Raw genomic sequence first — 16,305 nt, 5'->3', positions numbered from 1 at the left:
CCACCTCTTCAGCTTAGCGTTTTTTTCTTTAAAAGCTAAAATCAACACACTAAAATATTCAGAATTTTTCCCCACCTTCAAGCAGTCATAGAAAACACTGTTTGACGAGGCAGTGAGTTCAGCAGACGTTTGATGAGAGCCTGCCGTCTGTGGGTTCTGTTCTGTTCCCTCAGGGTCTGTAATGAGCTGCAGCCTTAAGAAAGCTGGGCCGACCTGCCTGCGGTGGACCTGTCCACGTGGTTGGCCAAGCCCTGACACGTCTTCATGGGGGGGACCTGGAAGTGATGGTGTCACTGACAGGAAATCGTGTCAGTTTGGGGCTGAAAAACTGATGGTGGTAACAGCTGCTGTTTAAATATACTGCCTCTGCTTGGGGCTGCTGTGAGACCGTTACTGTGAAAACACATGACCCTTCCAGCATCCCTGTGAGGCCTCACAGAGCGGGGTGAGGGGCGGGCAGTGACCGGTTCCCCTGGCGTCACCATGATCACCACAGGGCTCTGAGCGAGGCTTGCTGCCTGCCTCCCCGCCAGGGTCCGCTGGGCCCGGTGCTGGCCCGTCCTCGCCCCGCTGGGAGCAGAGGCCCCACTGTGCGTGCAGTGGTGCGGCTCTTCTGTGCGGCCCACTGTTGCGCTCATTCCAGGGAAGACGCCTGGGGCCTGACAGCTGAGTGACTGAGGACAGCTGAGCCGTGCGTCCTCAGAGGTGGGGCCGTCGGGGGCTCCATTAGGGCCTCATGAGATACACTTTGTAAACTGTGACTTTTTAAGTGAAGCTCGTGTATGATCCATGATGCAGTGAGCAGCAGCTGATGCTGAGAGTGGGCTTGAGTGTCTGTCCATTGGGTCTGGGTGCTTTCCCAGACGCCTGGGAGAAGCAACCCCCCCAACACACACACACACCCTCTTCCTACCAACCTGCCTACTTTGACACTCTGAACCAGCACAGAGATGACCTGAGCTCAGGGCACTTAAAGCCTTTTATTTTGTATTTTAGCAAACTAAAGGATTCTGAAGCCAAAAATAGAGAACTACTAGAAGAAATGGAAATTTTGAAGAAGAAGATGGAAGAAAAGTTTAGAGCAGATACTGGTAAATTAGTATCATAAGCTTCTGAATTGTTTACATATAAACCTTTTTTAATGAAATGGTTTTATTTTAGATTTAATTTCTTTTAATTTTAATGGTTTTTAGTTCTATAAGGAAAGCGCTTACCCTAATCCCAAAGCCCAAATTTTGAAATAGGGTATGTCCAAAGATGCCTTCCCAAAAAGGCAGCCACAGTTTTCGGTGTATTCTTCCCTTTGTTCCATCTTAAAAATATAAAGCAGGTGCCTGTGTCTGTATCATTAGGCCTCACAGAGGCCTGGCCTGCCCTGACCTGTGCTCGGGCGAGGCCACGACCCTTGGCTGGCGGCCCGGGTCTTCGTGCAGCCGGCTCGGCACAGTACCCGCTGGGAGTCCTGCTGCTCCAGTCCCCTGCGGCGGGGCGTGCCGCGTGCGTGCGACATTTGCTGCAGGGCTGCTGGTGGAGGGGGAGCGTGCGCACAATCAGGCTCAGCCGTGCCGGCTCTGGGTTCTGCTCCTGGGCTGTGGGTTTATGTCCCTGGCACAGGGCAGGCGGGGGTCCCTGCCCTGCAGCCTCACCCACCAGGGGTGACCTCGCTTGGAGCGGGTGAGAAGTGGCACCACATTCACATTTCTTACGAGCAAGGTTGAGCATCTTTTCATGTGTTTGAGGGCAGTTTGTACCTCACTCTGTGGTTTATAGATTGGTATTTTCTACTCATTTGTAAAAGTTCAGACTGTGGCTTTTTCTTAATTCTTAGAAGCTGTTTATATGTTGAGGGCTAGAGTCTTTTGTTTGACAAAAGTTGCAAATAATCTTAGTTTGTGTTTTTGTCTTTTTCCTTGGCTTATTTTTTTTTTTATTTTATCTATCCTTGGCTGTGCTGGGTCTTCGTTGCTGCAGGAGCCCCTGCGGTGGGCTTCTCGTCGCTGTGGCCTCTCTCACGGCAGAGCGCGGGTTCTGGGGCGTGTGGCCTTCCCTTGCTGCGGTCCTTGGGCTCTAGAGCACAGAGCTCAGTAGTCGTGGCGCACAGACTTAACTGCCCCTCGGCCAGTGGGATCTTCCTGGATCAGGGATCACACCCGTGCGTCTTGCGTCTGCAGGCAGATTGTTTACCACTGAGCCACCAGGGAAGCCCGATTTTTTTTTTTTTTGCCAAGCATTAGGTGTTTTTTTGTTATCGTTTTCATTTTGTTTTGCTATTTTAATTTTTATGTGTCAGATTTGTTAGTTTTTTTCCCTATTTTAAGTCATAGGGAAATATTCCCCAAATCCCCAGTTGTTCAAGTAATTCACCCATGTTTTCTTCAGATACTTCTGTGACTTCATTTTTAAAATTTAGATTACTGACCCATTGGGAAGTTACTGTGACATACAGTTTGAGGAGGACCCATTCTGTCTTTTTTTCTGAGGCTTGTTAGCTGTCTGATGCCAGTCATTAAAAAGTTCCTCTCGATGCTGACTTCAGATGTCAGTCTCACCGTAGATGAGATGAGTTGCCATGGGGGCTGAGGGCTGTTTCTGGGTTTCTACCTTGTTCATTGTCCACGGGCAGGACCCATGCTTCTAATTAGAACATGTGCTTCAGTGAATCTGCGTCAGTATTTGGTAGGTCTCCTCCCCTACCACCCCCTAATTTTTAGAGGGGTGGTAGGTAGTCTTCCTACCACCTTTTTGCCAGGTAGTCTTCCTTGGTTATTCCAGATGTCCAGCTCTGGGGCAAGTTTAATGGTATTTTTACTGTAATCGCATCAGATTTGTCAGTTCACTTACAGAGCATTGCTATTTTGATGATACTGATTCTTCCCATAAAGCTTAAGAAACAGTCTTAAATTTTGTACCTTGACAAGTCTCGTTTTATTCTTACAGGACTCAAACTTCCAGATTTTCAGGATTCTATTTTTGAGTATTTCAACACTGCACCTCTTGCACATGATCTGACATTTAGAGTAAGTATTTTTTTAAGTGACAAATGAATTTATGATAAATTAGAAATATTAATAGTTTAATTTGGTTTGGCTACCTGTGACCACAAACATACCAGTAAGTTAACATGTGACAGTTTGAGACAGTTAAGGTACGTGAAGTGCACCCAGAGAAGCGTTCCCACTTCCTCAAATCACATGGGGTGAAGGAAGTGCTTGGCACCTTCAGGAAAGAGACCCCCGCCAGCCTCCGCCTGGGCAGTGAGTGTTTCAGACAGTTTTTAAAACACACATTCTCCCCCTGCAGCTGGTCACGTTACCCCTTCAGGGGCTTCTGTGCAGACTCGCCGATGGGTGGGGTGGGTGGTATGGAAGAACAGCCCGGCTCTGGGCCCCCTGTTGGGGTCCTGGTGGTGCAGCTCAGCGCCTCCGCTCGGGGTGACCGCACCGGAGGCAGCCAGAGCCCCCGTGACGCAGGAAGCAGCTCCTGGGAGCGGCTGGGCCGGTCCTTCTCGGCCGCTGAGGCTCTTCACGGCACCCCTTGGAGGCGGGGCAGTTGGTCCTCCTTCCTCCAAACTGCAGGGTGGACCCCTCCTGGCCACCCCTGAGACAAGCCGGTGAACATCGTGACGGCAGGTCTCACTAACGGGCCCCCGATGTGTTTGTCGTTGCTTTTGTTTCCTTTTTACCAGAACACTGTACACCTGCAGGAAGGCTGAAGGCAGCACGGTGAACACACACGTGCCTCCCTCCTGGCGATCTGCCCCTTGCTTTCTCCCTCTCTGTACACACGGAGCTTTTTGAGCACGAGCTTCGGGACCCCCAGACACCAAAGTGCCCGGTGCTTCTTTGCTGAGGTCACTGAGCACAGGCCGCCCCCTCTGCCCAGGAGCCAGCGCCTCTCTGGTGTCCTTCCACCTGGAGTCGCGCCCCCCACCCCCTCTTTATAACCTGATATTTTTGTAGTGTCCAAACCGGTTGTCTTGTAGATTGTCCTCCACTTTTCCTCTCGATTAGACATGGGTTGGAAGTTTTGACGTGAACTCTATACCGGAGATGGTGTGTTCTTCCTGCGAGTGGAGGCCACTTGGCTCAGCACTGGGGATGCTAAGCTTCTTGGCCCTCAGGTGGAGGTGGTGTCTGCGGACCTGCCCCAGAGGGACTCAGGAGGCACCAGTGGTCATCTGCAGGTTAGCGGACCACCGTGATCCTAGCCTAGACCAGTCGTTACAAAACCACAGCAGATCTGCGTTGCTCTCAGTGTTCTGGGCACCCACCTATTGACATGCACCTGTCAAGAGGGGTTTTTATCGAATGTGTGATGCTGCCTTTTCCCTTAAGTCCTCAGTTTTTAAGAAGCAAATACATGTAACTGTTCACGCTGGCGGCTCTTCCAGACACAGGCTGCTGGTCAGCCCCGTGCCTCCTCCCAGCACTGCAGGGCCAGACACAGACTCCCGAGAGGCTGAGACTTGGGTTGTGGCCAGGATGGGGTGGCTTTTCTCTAGAGCTCGTGGACGGCGGCAGGCCACGGGCCAGGTGGCCTCTAGCGCGTCCCTTCTGTCACAGGGGGCGGCCAGAGGGGCAGGCTGCACGTGATCTGAGACCCCGTCCCCTGTAGCCAGCACTCCTGCTGTTTTTCACGTTTAATTTTCACCCCTCGCTATCCCGTGACTTAAGTAGGAAGAACAGTTACTGATGAAAAACTCCTTGGTCAGAGTCGGGTGTGTTAGGAGGGTTTGCAGACCTGAGAATCTTCTGATAGAAGCTCCTGGTCTGCCTTCCCCGTGCGAAGCTGTGGTTTACACTAAAATGCTGGCCACAGCACTGAATCAGTAGGTTTTCCTGGAGGTTTATATCGGGTGGGAATGCTGGTTTTCGTTCCTCCCGTCTGTCACAAGCAAGGGCTCCGTCTCCTCCCGCGTGTCCTCTCTGCCAGCCTCTTGGGAAGAAGGCAGTCACTGCCGGCGCGGGGCCCGTGCTCATCGCCTCCGAGTGCGGACCCCTCCCCATCCCGTCTGCACCCTTTCGGTTAATTGTCCGGCCAAATGAAACTAGCGGGGCTGTTCCTTGGCTGCAGTTAAATTACGAACTGTTCTTTTGCCCTTCGTTTATCTAAAAACTCATTTGTATACCTCGTTTATGGGGGAAGGTTGCTTATACCTGTGCCTAATGGATCTGGCCTTTCCCTGACGAGTGTGCTTAGGATTTACACACCGCAGCACATAGTCGTGCGTGTGTCTCTGTGTGCCCCCTGCCTTCCCTGTGAGTTTGGCTCCTTAGGCAGCAGCCTGGTTAGTTCGAGCCAGTGGAAAGTGTTTCTCTGATGTGGTTCGATGGGAGTTCGGTGTGGAACTACCTGCCCAGCTACCCTGGGTCACCTGTTGACAATGCTATGTAAATTGTGTGTGTTTGTAAAACACAGTTGCTGGTGACGAGGGAGTGTTCAAGTCGGGAGCACTCCTGAGGTTATCTATAGGTGGTTTTAGAATGTGGCTTTAGCTTCAGCTTGTAAAAGTAATTTGAGAGTCTTGAATTCTTAGAACCAAGCATTGCTTCCCTGTGTCATGGAACTTAAAGGGAAATTCCTCCTTCTGGTCATAGGTCCACAGCCCTTTTCAATGTTAGAATTTATTCTCGGTCCCAGAAATGAGGTTCTGGAGCATGTGGCCACTTCAGCTTAGGGCTCCCGGGTGTAGAGTGAGTCACGGCCTGCGAGCTCAGAGGGCGGGCGGACCAGGCTGCGGTTGGTGGGTGAGGCCTCAGTGGTAACCCTCCCTCACAGTCGCCCCCACCCCAGGACGCTGAGGGCAGTGGTCTCGGGAAGGCAAGACAGTTGTGAGTGAGGTGGGGTCCGTGGTGGGACTGAGTCTGGGCTGGGACCCCAAGTCCCGAGTGAAACGCGCTTTTTAAATGAAGAACGTGCAGTTAGCCTCTGACTTCCACAGGATGAGTTCCCGTATCCCCACAGTGTTTCTCTGCCTTTGTTTTCAGACCAGCTCCACTAGTGAGCAAGAAACCCAAGCTCCAAAGCCAGAGGCGTCCTTAGGGGTCTCTGTGGCCGCGGGCGCAGAGCAGCCGGAGGTGAGCATCGCCCCGTCGACCCCCGAGAGCCGGGCTCTGACCCCTCCCCATGTCTGCGCGCCTCGCAGACCCTCACAGGCGCTGCCCTGACAGCTTGTCCCCCTGAGGCAGCCTCGTTTGAGAATTCCCGTTGGGGCCTCAGCCTGCTGAGGGCGGCTCCACGGCTGTCCCGACAGCACAGTAGATTGAGACTGCAGAACGGTTCCTGCTCATCGGTGCTGCCGAGTGAGGCGTGCGCTGAGCTGGACGCTGCTCACCTGTCCCCGCTTATCCCCAGGACGTGGCCCGGGCCCCTCAGAGGCTGCCCGCTGCACCGCTGCCCAGCGCACAGGCCCTTGCTCTGGCGGGGCCAAAGGTAGGCCTGCTTGCTCTTCCCGGGGCGGCGGGGCTTTGTGTGAACACGCTGAGCCTAATGTTTTCGCTTAGAGTAGTGTTTTGTTCTGAGTACTGTGTTGAGCCATAAAGTGTCAGGACCCTGTGTTTTCTTAATTAAACCAGTGACACATGAGCGCATTTTAATTGGAAAATTTCAGAGTCTGGTCTCCCCGGTCCTGTTCCCTCTCCCCAGACCACGTCTCCCCGCCGGTAGTGTGCTGCTCTCCGTTACGTGTCGTTCAGTCCCTGCTTCACACATATTCCCGTGTATCTGGTTGCACTTGGAGCCCTAGAGAACCACGTGGTTTTGGGGAGGCAATTTTCCCCCCACGTAAATGGAAAGCTGCTGAACGTGCCGCTTCCTAACTTGTCGTGCTCGTCAGTGTATCTTGGAGAGCTGAGCCCGACGTTGAGGGTGTGATGAGGCCCTAGGTTCCCAGCTGAGCAGGCATCTGGCCTCACGTGCTGGGTGCTTTTCTTCTTTAACGTAGGCACGGCCTCTCTTAAGGCTGAAGCTGCAGACAGCCGTGCCTGCTAGAGACGGGGCTTGGTTTCACTTGAGTCTAGCCGACAGCCAGGCTGTGGGTTTGCGGCTCTCAGGGAGGCAGAGAGCAGACCGGGCTCTGGGTTTTGCGCTGCTTGAGCCCTCATTCTGACAAACGGCTCCATGTCTTCTGTGCCCTGAAGGGCGCTGATCCCTCCTCTTTGCTGCCTTAAGCTTCACCAGCGCCGCGGTTCCCAGTGAGGAGTGTTGGGGTTTTCCAGACTCTTCCTGGGAGGAATGAACTGCAGTGGGGGGGCTGTGCACCCCAAAATGTGGCCCAGGCCAGCCCTGGAGCCCCTGCAGGCAAGGGGCTCGCGCCAGTGTGTTTTCAGCGGCGTCTCTGCGGCGCCCCGGCCCACCAGCCTCACTGGCGTGGGCAGAGAGGGTGCTCACTGTGGGAGGCGCATGTGGGCTCGTTCTCTGGGTCAGCCTCTCCGTGGATGGCACCCCTGGGAGCCATGTACCTCATGGTGAAAGCACGTGATTCAGCCTCTCGAGGTCGCGCCCTGGAGGTTGAAACGTTTGCTCACGAGCAGGTGGCCCCATCCCCACCTCCCTGTCTCACCCTCGACGTCCTTCCTGCAGCCAAAGGCACACCAGCTGAGCATCAAGTCCTTCTCCAGCCCCACGCAATGCAGCCACTGCACCTCCCTGATGGTGGGGCTAATCCGCCAGGGCTACGCCTGCGACGGTGAGTGCGCCCGCCCGCCACGAGGGCCCGGGGTGAAGGGGTGGTGAAGGCCTGGAGCCCGGGGTGGCCCAACCGGGAGGGGGCACCGGAGGCTCCTCCGCTGGCTGAGCCGGGCCCAGCCAAGGCTGAAGTCCTGCTGCAGCGGACAGTGCGCTGCTCCGGGGTGGCCAGGGTGCCTGCTCGTCCTTGTTTGCTGTAAAATTAACATCCACATCTGTTTTCCAAAGTAAGGGAAAGCAGAGTAAAAAGAGCTTTAAAATATTTCACTACCAAGTCATCTGGAGAAGCACCGCCGTGTGGCCTGTTCTTCCGGGTCTGTCGTTACTAGCATTTCACACCTCCGAGTCGTGTGCCTGCCCTGTGCCAGGGCCAATGAGTGTGCAGAGAAGTTAATTGACACCCGTGTCCCCGAGTGTCTGTGGGAACTGTCCCTTTTGGGGGTGCCACGTGTCCCCTGTGACCGCCGCTTCGGGGGCGCGGGTCTCACGGCGCCCCCTGTGCCTTTGCAGTGTGCTCGTTTGCCTGCCACGTGTCCTGCAGAGACCGCGCCCCCCAAGTGTGCCCCATCCCCCCCGAGCAGTCCAAGCGGCCTCTAGGTGTGGACGTGCAGAGAGGCATCGGAACAGCCTACAAGGGCTACGTGAAGGTAGGACGTGACCCACGGCCATGCTCAGGTGCGCGGCCAGCCTGCTGACCATAGCCACGCCCGGCTGCACTGGAAATCCATCCTTTTGCCCCACGTGCCAGTTCTGGGTGCCCTGTCCTCCTGGGTCCTTCGGACCCCGCAGAAACACTCATCCAAGGCCTCTTGTCCCACCTCCTGGGCTGATGGGCTTTAAGCCCAGTGCCATCTGAAGGGGCTGCGCCGGGCCCAGCACTCCATGACACGCCACGTGTCACAGCACGCCACGTCTGCTATGAGCACGCCCATGCACTGAGCCACCCACCTTGTCTCCTGCAATCCCTTCGGTGATGGGGGGCTCCTCCCCAGCAGCGTCCCGAGCTTTCCTGGGCCCAGACGCAGCTCTGCTCCCAGCCTCAGCCGGCCAAGCAGCAGCGGGGGAGGACCCTGGCACGGCAGCCGCCTCCAAGAAGTCTCCCGGGCCTGCCTTTCCACTGCCTGCGGCTGGCGCCCTGGCCCTGGGGAACACGGTCACTTTGATCTGCAGATCCCCAAACCAACCGGGGTGAAGAAGGGGTGGCAGCGAGCCTTCGCGGTGGTCTGTGACTGCAGGCTCTTCCTGTACGACCTGCCCGAGGGCAAGTCCGCCCAGCCCGGCGTCCTGGCCAGCCAAGTCCTGGACCTCAGGTCAGTGTGTGTGGCCCGCCCTGTCCTGGGCCTGTCACCTGACCTGCGCATCTTACAGCGGGGGTTCACTGCTTGGTCGCTTTAACCTTGTTCCTTCCTTCACATCCTTAGTCGTTGTGCCACTCTGAAACAGGGGCCCGCTAGAAACCTTCCTGCTGTGGATGTTTTTGCCCTGAAAGATGTGCCAAGTAGGCATCTAATGAGAAAATTATGCACCCCGGAACAGAGAGAATCCAGCCCAGGCAGCGCGCAGCTGGGGCGGCCTGTGTGCTCTGCCTCTGGGAGCCCTGACTCCCTGGGGCCGCCACTCCAACTCAGCGGCGCCTCTCGTAACCCCCTCGTGCCTCGTCAGCTCCCTCCTGCCATCAGCACAGGAAAGCGCGGAGCCCCCATTAACACCTCAGTCCCTGGAATGGGCAGAATAGCAGCACTCTGAGGCCTGGGGCTGTGGGAAGGCTAAGCCAGTTAAGAAACAGGGCGAGCTTAGCTTGGAGCTTGGGGGTGCAGCTGCCACGGCGGCCACATCCCCCACGTGGAGAGCCTGCCCCTGTGCCACCTGCCCCAGCCACCTGCTGTGCCACCTGCCCTGCAGCTGCCTCGGCAGCATTGGTACCTGGGGGCCCGTGGGGCAGGGGTGACCGGGGGCACCTGCGGTTTGGAAACGTCCCCAGGTGGTCCTGCCCATCCCCCCCACACGCACGCACACGCGCGTGCACACACACACACACACACACACACACAGATGTGCCCAGCCCAGCCGTGCTGAGGATGCACTGGGCGTCCCGGGCATCTGCTGCTCACAGCCCAGGGTCGAGAGTGGCTGGGATTCCCCGGCTGCCACAGCAGACTTCATTCCCCTGTTTACGGCCAAGCAGAGGACACAGCAAAGACGTGGTGTGTGCCTGCCGCGCGGCCTGGCACGGCCAGAGCAGTGTGGCTTGGGGAGGGGTTAAGTCCCCGACGCCCCCCACCACCGAAGTGTGTGTAAGAGTCTCACCCTTTGTAGGCTGGCTTTGTCAGTATCAGTGTTTCATATCCGGGTGGAGGCAGGGAGGTTTTCCCAGAGGTGTCCTCTCTCATTGTGGTCCCATGGGTGGAGGACAGGCCCTGTGTTCTGAACGTGTTATTTCTTACAGAGATGAAGAGTTCTCTGTGAGCTCCGTCCTGGCTTCAGACGTCATACATGCCTCACGCCGAGATATTCCATGTATATTCAGGGTACGTTTTCTTCCTGGTTTTTCAACGTGTTTCATTAATCGTTAAAGAAGTGCATGTGGCTAAAATGAAAGGGTAACGTTACTGAGCATTTCCTAGTGTGGTAGCAAGGGGCCCACATGAAGGGACCTCCTGTTTCTCTAGACTGCTGGCCTCGGCTCATCCAGCCACAAGCCCCCCAGTGCCAGGCCTTCCAGCTCCATCCTCATCTGCAGTCTGTCCTGGCCCCTCCGTCCAGGGCACTGGACACTGAAGTGCCTCACGGGTTGGCTGTAGGGAAACGGGCCCTTCAGCCTCCCTCCCAGGACTCACTGGCCATTAACCTGAGCAAAGCAGGAAAGAAATCGGTAGATGCTGCTGTCAGCAGTCTTGTTGGCGGAGGTGGGGCGCACCCTGCTGGGCTGGTGGTGGGTGCTGTGGCTTCAGGAAGCTTCCAGAAGACTGAGTTCCCCCTCCACTGGGAATTTTCACAGCTACAGTAAAATCTGGTTGACCACAAAACCAAGACCACGGGTCATTTTCTGTTAAATCGCGTCTCTATTCAGAACCTGCCTCTGTATGTGGTACAGAGAGTCGCCATCACTGTGCCCGGATGATTCTGTGGCAGCGAGGGTCGCTCGCGGTGCCTGGTGTTTGGGGAGCCCCCAGGGAGGTGGGTGTGTGAGAGTGCCTTGTCCCTGGATGTTGTTTTGTGTTGTTTTTCCCCTTTCTTTTTGTCTTTTTTCTTCGCTTTGGCTGCACCGTACAGCTTTTGGGATCTCAGTTTCCTGACCTGGGGTTGAACCTGGGCCCTTGGCAGTGAGAGTGTGGCATCCTGACCACTGGACTGCCAGGGAACTCCCACTCTAGCTGGACGCATTCTGAGAGTGGGTTTCCTGGCTGTGACGAGCAGTTAGAGCGAACAGTTAGCCGGTTTTGGTGAGAGTGGAGTGCCCTGCACTCAGAGATCAGGCTGCGCACGGCCCCTGCGGGCGGCTGGACCGGATCCCAGCGGCCCCCAGAGGGAGCGCTCCAGGCAGTGGCCTCGTGCTGGCCCCTCTAGGCTGCCTGGCACTGGCTCCGTGTGCCGTTGTCTTATGAATCGTTTGTCTTGTTTTCTGTCCTGAAGGTGACGGCCTCTCTCTTAGGTGCCCCTTCTAAGACCAGCTCGCTGCTCATCCTGACAGAGAACGAAAATGAGAAGCGGAAATGGGTGGGGATCTTGGAGGGCCTGCAGGCCATCCTCCAGAAGAACCGCCTGCAGAGCCAGGCGGTGCACGTGCCCCAGGAGGCCTACGACAGCTCGCTGCCCCTCATCAAGGCCGTGCTCACGGCCGCCATCCTGGGTGCGTGTCCCGCGCTGCGGTGCCCACGCAGGGGGCCAGGGCGGGTGGGCAGCGTGGGGACTCGTAGTTACTCCGGAGACAGAGGATCGTGACTTCCGTTGCGTCGTTCACAGACGGGGACCGGATCGCCATTGGCCTCGAGGAAGGGCTCTACGTCATAGAGGTGACCCGGGATGGTGAGTGTGTGGCACTTGGGCCGTCCGCTCTGTGCCGCAGGCAGGGGTCAGCGGTGGGGACGCGTGGGCATTAAGGTGGGTTCCCTGGATGGCGGAGTTCAGTCTCCGCATCAGAGAGCTTCACAGAGAAGGAGATTGGCCAGCGGCTGAGGAGAGGAATAGGCCACAAATGAGACCGACGGTGGACAGCTGTCTGGCGCTTGTCCACCTGCCCCAGGGCCCGCCTGGTCCAGTGAGATGCCGAGAGCGGTCTTGAGAGTCCTCCTGGGAAGAACGGGGCGAGGGGAGACGGGTCCTTAATTCCCGGGCACACGGAGGCCTTATCAGACAAAATGCTCCTTCCTTCGCTTCACGTTTTGACTTTTCATTCCTCCCAGAAGAAAAAGCAGGAGTATCCCCAAGTCTGCCCGGGCCTGGCTCCAGGGATCTCCCTGGTGAACAGGGGGCTTCCCTGAGAGGGCAGTGGCCCCTTCCCCGGGAGCCTGGGGTGTCGGCACTCCTGCCCCAGGGAAGAGTGGGGAGCATGTGTGGCTCTGGGGTGGTGGCTGCTCTTGCGGAGCTGTTCCCCATCAGGATCCAGACCCAGGGCTCTGACTGAAACCCCAGTGGAGGTCCTGACCCAGGGAGGGTGTCGAGGGTCCTGGGTTGGTCTGGGGTCCCCAGGAGGAGGTGGCTGCATCCTCTGAGTATATCTAAGGGTCCAGTGAAGCTGGTGACAGCCCTTTGTTTTCCAGATGCAGGGTCTTGGGTTCAGGGATGAGGGGAATCCAGGGTGCACCCTCAGAGCCTCCCTGCACTCAGCACCTCCCAGCCAGGGGTCTGGGCCGGGGGTACAAGAAAGACGAGACAGCAGGGCGTGAACCGGGAGGCCTTCCGGGGGGCGTCCGCAGAACCCTGGCCTCATGCTCCCGCCCCGTCCACAGTGATCGTCCGTGTGGCTGACTACAAGAAGGTGTACCAGATCGAGCTCGCCCCCAAAGAGAGAGTCGCCGTCCTCCTCTGCGGCCGGAACCACCACGTCCACCTCTGTCCGTGGTCCTCCTTCGATGGGGCCGAGAGCAACATGGACATCAAGCTTCCGGAGACAAAAGGCTGCCAGCTCATAGCGACCGGGACGCTGAAGAAGAGCGGCCCCACCTGCCTGTTTGTGGCAGTGAAGCGGCTGGTCCTTTGCTATGAGATCCAGAGAACTAAGCCTTTGCACAGGAAGCTCAGCGAGCTTGTGGCCCCTGGCAATGTGCAGTGGATGGCCGCAGTCAAGGACAGGCTCTGTGTTGGCTACCCTTCCGGGTTCTCTCTGTTGAGCACCCAGGGAGATGGGCAGGCTCTAAACCTGGTAAATCCCAATGACCCCTCGCTTACGTTCCTCTCACAACAGTCTTTTGATGCCCTTTGTGCTGTGGAGCTCAAAAGTGAGGAGTACCTGCTTTGCTTCAGCCACATGGGACTGTACGTGGACCCACAAGGTCGGAGGTCACGCGCTCAGGAGCTCATGTGGCCTGCGGCGCCCGTTGCCTGTAGTATGTATATGTTTTCTGTTGCCATACCCCGTCGCCGCTGCCGCCCCGCCGGTCAGCACGTGTCCTCTCTGCCTTGGTCTGTCCTCCTGCCCCTCAGCCGAGTGCTCAGGGTGGGCGGCAGGAGAGGCGGACTCCCCAGCTTGCTGCGGAGGACAGGGTGGGCCTGGGCCATTCCCTGGCCGGTCAGCGGGGCTTGCCCCCCCCTCCCTCGGGGGGCCCTCAGCTGAGGAGCCAAGCAGCCGGCTGGCCTCGCCAGGGGGAAAGCAAGGCGAATGGGAGAAGGACCTGCGTTGTTTCACTTTTTAAAAGACGTTCTTGATGACGTGTAAACTTTACACAGTCATGACAATAAGCTAAAGGTTTCCTTGGGCAGAAAGTACACGGCCCTGACTTCTGGGCCGGGGTCCTCTCGGGACAGACGCCGTGCTGCAGGCAGGAGCCACTCTGGGTGGTCAGCCGAGTGTCCTTCTGCCAGGATGATGGCGCCGGCGACTGGAGTCTGTGCTCCACGCCCTGCTGGCCTGCCGTCTGCTCTTGTGTCAAAAAGCCTGACCTCAGATCCCACCCACTCAATACAGGGCGTAGCAGGTGGTCTGCGTGGTCACCCGCGGGTCACACGTCTATTTCAAGCTGGCAGGGTAGGAGGAGGTGTTCTGTTTTTCCCTGATTCCCTAGAAGTACTTCTTGGGTCTGCCTTGTCGCTGGCCTCACCAAACTGGCAGAACACCCACGGGCACTGGGACCAGGAGCCAGGGGCCAAGGGGAGCTGGCTCTTTCTCGGCCTTGTTCGCCTTTGGCCGGGGCCCGGGCATGATGCGGGCAGCTGTGGCCTCAGCATCTCCCCTCCTGGTCTCCCCCGCCGTGCCCCCTTGTCCTTGTGGGTGGCCAGTGCAAGAATGGGCTCGTGGCCACCTGGTAACTCCAGCAGGATACAGGTCGCTGGGAGCCGTGCATTCTGATCTCGGCCGTGAGGTTGCTGCATTCTCTTCCGAGTCCAGCCCTCTCCCCTCCTCTGTGCTCGGTTCATCTGTGCACAGTACAGACGCCAGCCAGTTCTAGAGCTGCAGGACTCATTCAGGAGCTCTCAGGGTGGAGACCTAGCCCTGCTTCCTGCTCATCACGAGCCCCACGTGAGCACGCGCATGTCCTCACACACAGACACCACCCCACCCCGGTCACAGGAGCCCCATCCTTCCGGGAGCCACACAGGGCAGTGACCTGCCCACCAACAGCAGGGGCCTTCCTGCTGATTTAACCGGTTACTTTTTTTTTAACTGGGCAGCTGAGTGTATCAGTCTGTCAGTAAACTGTCTGCAGATGGAGCCCCACGTGCTCTGGCATGAGGGGAGCAGCTCCCGGAGCCCCCGCGTGGGCGAGGTCTCTGAGGTCTCTCAGGGCCCTCTGGCCATCTTCGTCAGGTGTGGCACTCAGCAGGCCTCACGGTTTGTCTGAAATGTCACCACCAGGACGGTTTGGCGACTAGTTTAGCGTCTTTTGTTCCCTAAACCCTGTTGTATTTTCTTTGTTGTGCTCCAAAGAACAGGTGTGATCAGGCGGCCCGTTTGGAATCTAATATCAACATAGCAGAAGCTTTTTAGAAATTCAGTTAAGTGTGATGTGGCGAGGAGTGACTTTCAGCCCTGGGACGTAGGAGGACAGGAACCTAGGCTGAGCCAGAGCCCCCTGCCTGCTTGGCATGACAGCTGCGCCCTCCAGGATGCTCTCTGGGCCGGCTCACGTCTGCCCCGCTGTCCTAGCAGTGGGAAAGTCCCCATGGACCGCAGGTGCCTCGGGCCAGCAGGCCTCCGTCTCCTAGTCCTGCCCCAGGAGGGTTTTCCATCCAGACCTGTGGCGGGAGGGGGAGAGCAGCAGGCCCCCAGCCCGTGCAGGAGAGTGATTGTCATCGTGTATGTTCAGACCGACTGTAGGAGGGCGGCCTGCAGACAGCTTCAGGGAAGGCCAGCACCTCACTCAGAGCACAGCGATAGTTTGGGGGAGATTTTAACTGTTTACTCAGAAGTCTGACTCCTGGAATCTCAAAGGAGTTGTTTGCCTTAAGGAAAAAACGTTAGGTCCCTGTCTGGATTTGCGATGCATTCAGCCTGAACAGTAATAAGCTTCTGCTGGAACTGTATAATAAGCAAGCTAAATGAAAAACGAAGTTTTGAGTAGGTCGTCGTCAGTGCTCAATGTGCGGTGGTATTTAACGCTGTCAGATGTCAGGAGCGGAGGTTCCCTCCGCAGTGGGGGCCCCGGGGCCTGGGCCAAGGCACGCCCGTGCGGGTTGGTGGCCTCTGGCACCGGGCGGCCCGGGCTCACCCCTCTGCTCCGTGTGCGCCAGGTTGCAGCCCCACGCACGTCACGGTGTATAGCGAGTACGGCGTGGACGTCTTCGACGTGCGCACCATGGAGTGGGTGCAGACGGTCGGCTTGCGCAGGGTAAGGCTCGGGGTGCGTGCACGGTGCCCGCCGCCCACGCAGGGCAGCCACCTACCCATCTGGTTCCCAACACAGATCCGGCCCCTGAACTTGGAAGGCAGCCTCAACCTCCTCAACTGCGAGCCTCCCCGCCTGATCTATTTCAAGAGCAAGGCCTCGGGTGAGCCCTTCTTGCAGAGGATGGAGGGGGTGGGGGGTGCTTCCCAGGAGTCAGCAGCCGTGCGACCCTTCCCTGGCCCGCAGGAACCGTGCTCAACGTGCCCGACACCTCGGACAACAGCCGGAAGCAGATGCTGCGGACCCGGAGCAAGAGGCGCTTCGTCTTCAAGGTCCCGGAGGAGGAGCGGCTGCAGCAGCGGCGGTAGGAGTCGCGGGAGTGGGACGGGGCCGTGGGGGCTGGGGGTGGGACGGGGCCTCATGCCCCTCCCTCCGCAGAGAGATGCTGAGAGACCCGGAGCTGCGGTCCAAGATGATCTCCAACCCCACCAACTTCAACCACGTGGCCCACATGGGCCCGGGCGACGGCATGCAGGTGCTCATGGACCTGCCTCTGGTGAGCCCCGGCCGCCCCCGCCACACCCCTGCCCGCGGCTCCCTAAGGGTCTGCGGCCTTCACCGCTTCTTACGGTGTCCT

At 57.7% G+C, this 16,305-nt stretch overlaps 1 protein-coding gene across 4 annotated transcripts in view; it reads left to right on the top strand.

Annotated features, from left to right (window-relative positions):
* The window catches only part of CDC42BPB (CDC42 binding protein kinase beta), a 98,323-nt gene that overhangs the window by 77,779 nt on the left and 4,239 nt on the right, over positions 1–16,305 (top strand). For 2 of the 4 annotated variants that reach the window (XM_070775789.1, XM_070775791.1), the window contains exons 20-34: positions 997–1,091; positions 2,938–3,017; positions 5,988–6,077; positions 6,355–6,432; positions 7,582–7,687; positions 8,197–8,333; positions 8,857–8,996; positions 10,133–10,214; positions 11,320–11,536; positions 11,650–11,712; positions 12,636–13,232; positions 15,574–15,671; positions 15,747–15,831; positions 15,915–16,032; positions 16,107–16,224. In XM_070775789.1, coding sequence (XP_070631890.1) covers positions 997–1,091; positions 2,938–3,017; positions 5,988–6,077; positions 6,355–6,432; positions 7,582–7,687; positions 8,197–8,333; positions 8,857–8,996; positions 10,133–10,214; positions 11,320–11,536; positions 11,650–11,712; positions 12,636–13,232; positions 15,574–15,671; positions 15,747–15,831; positions 15,915–16,032; positions 16,107–16,224 — 2,104 coding nt within the window. Of the gene's footprint in view, positions 1–996; positions 1,092–2,937; positions 3,018–5,987; positions 6,078–6,354; positions 6,433–7,581; positions 7,688–8,196; positions 8,334–8,856; positions 8,997–10,132; positions 10,215–11,319; positions 11,537–11,649; positions 11,713–12,635; positions 13,233–15,573; positions 15,672–15,746; positions 15,832–15,914; positions 16,033–16,106; positions 16,225–16,305 lie in introns of those variants that run through there. The other 2 variants (XR_011562737.1, XM_070775790.1) reach the window with 2 other exon arrangements.

This window comes from Bos indicus, chromosome 21, assembly GCF_029378745.1.
Source record: "Bos indicus isolate NIAB-ARS_2022 breed Sahiwal x Tharparkar chromosome 21, NIAB-ARS_B.indTharparkar_mat_pri_1.0, whole genome shotgun sequence".
NCBI classification, from domain to species: Eukaryota; Metazoa; Chordata; class Mammalia; order Artiodactyla; family Bovidae; genus Bos; species Bos indicus.
This window is presented reverse-complemented; position numbering and strand designations above follow the sequence as displayed.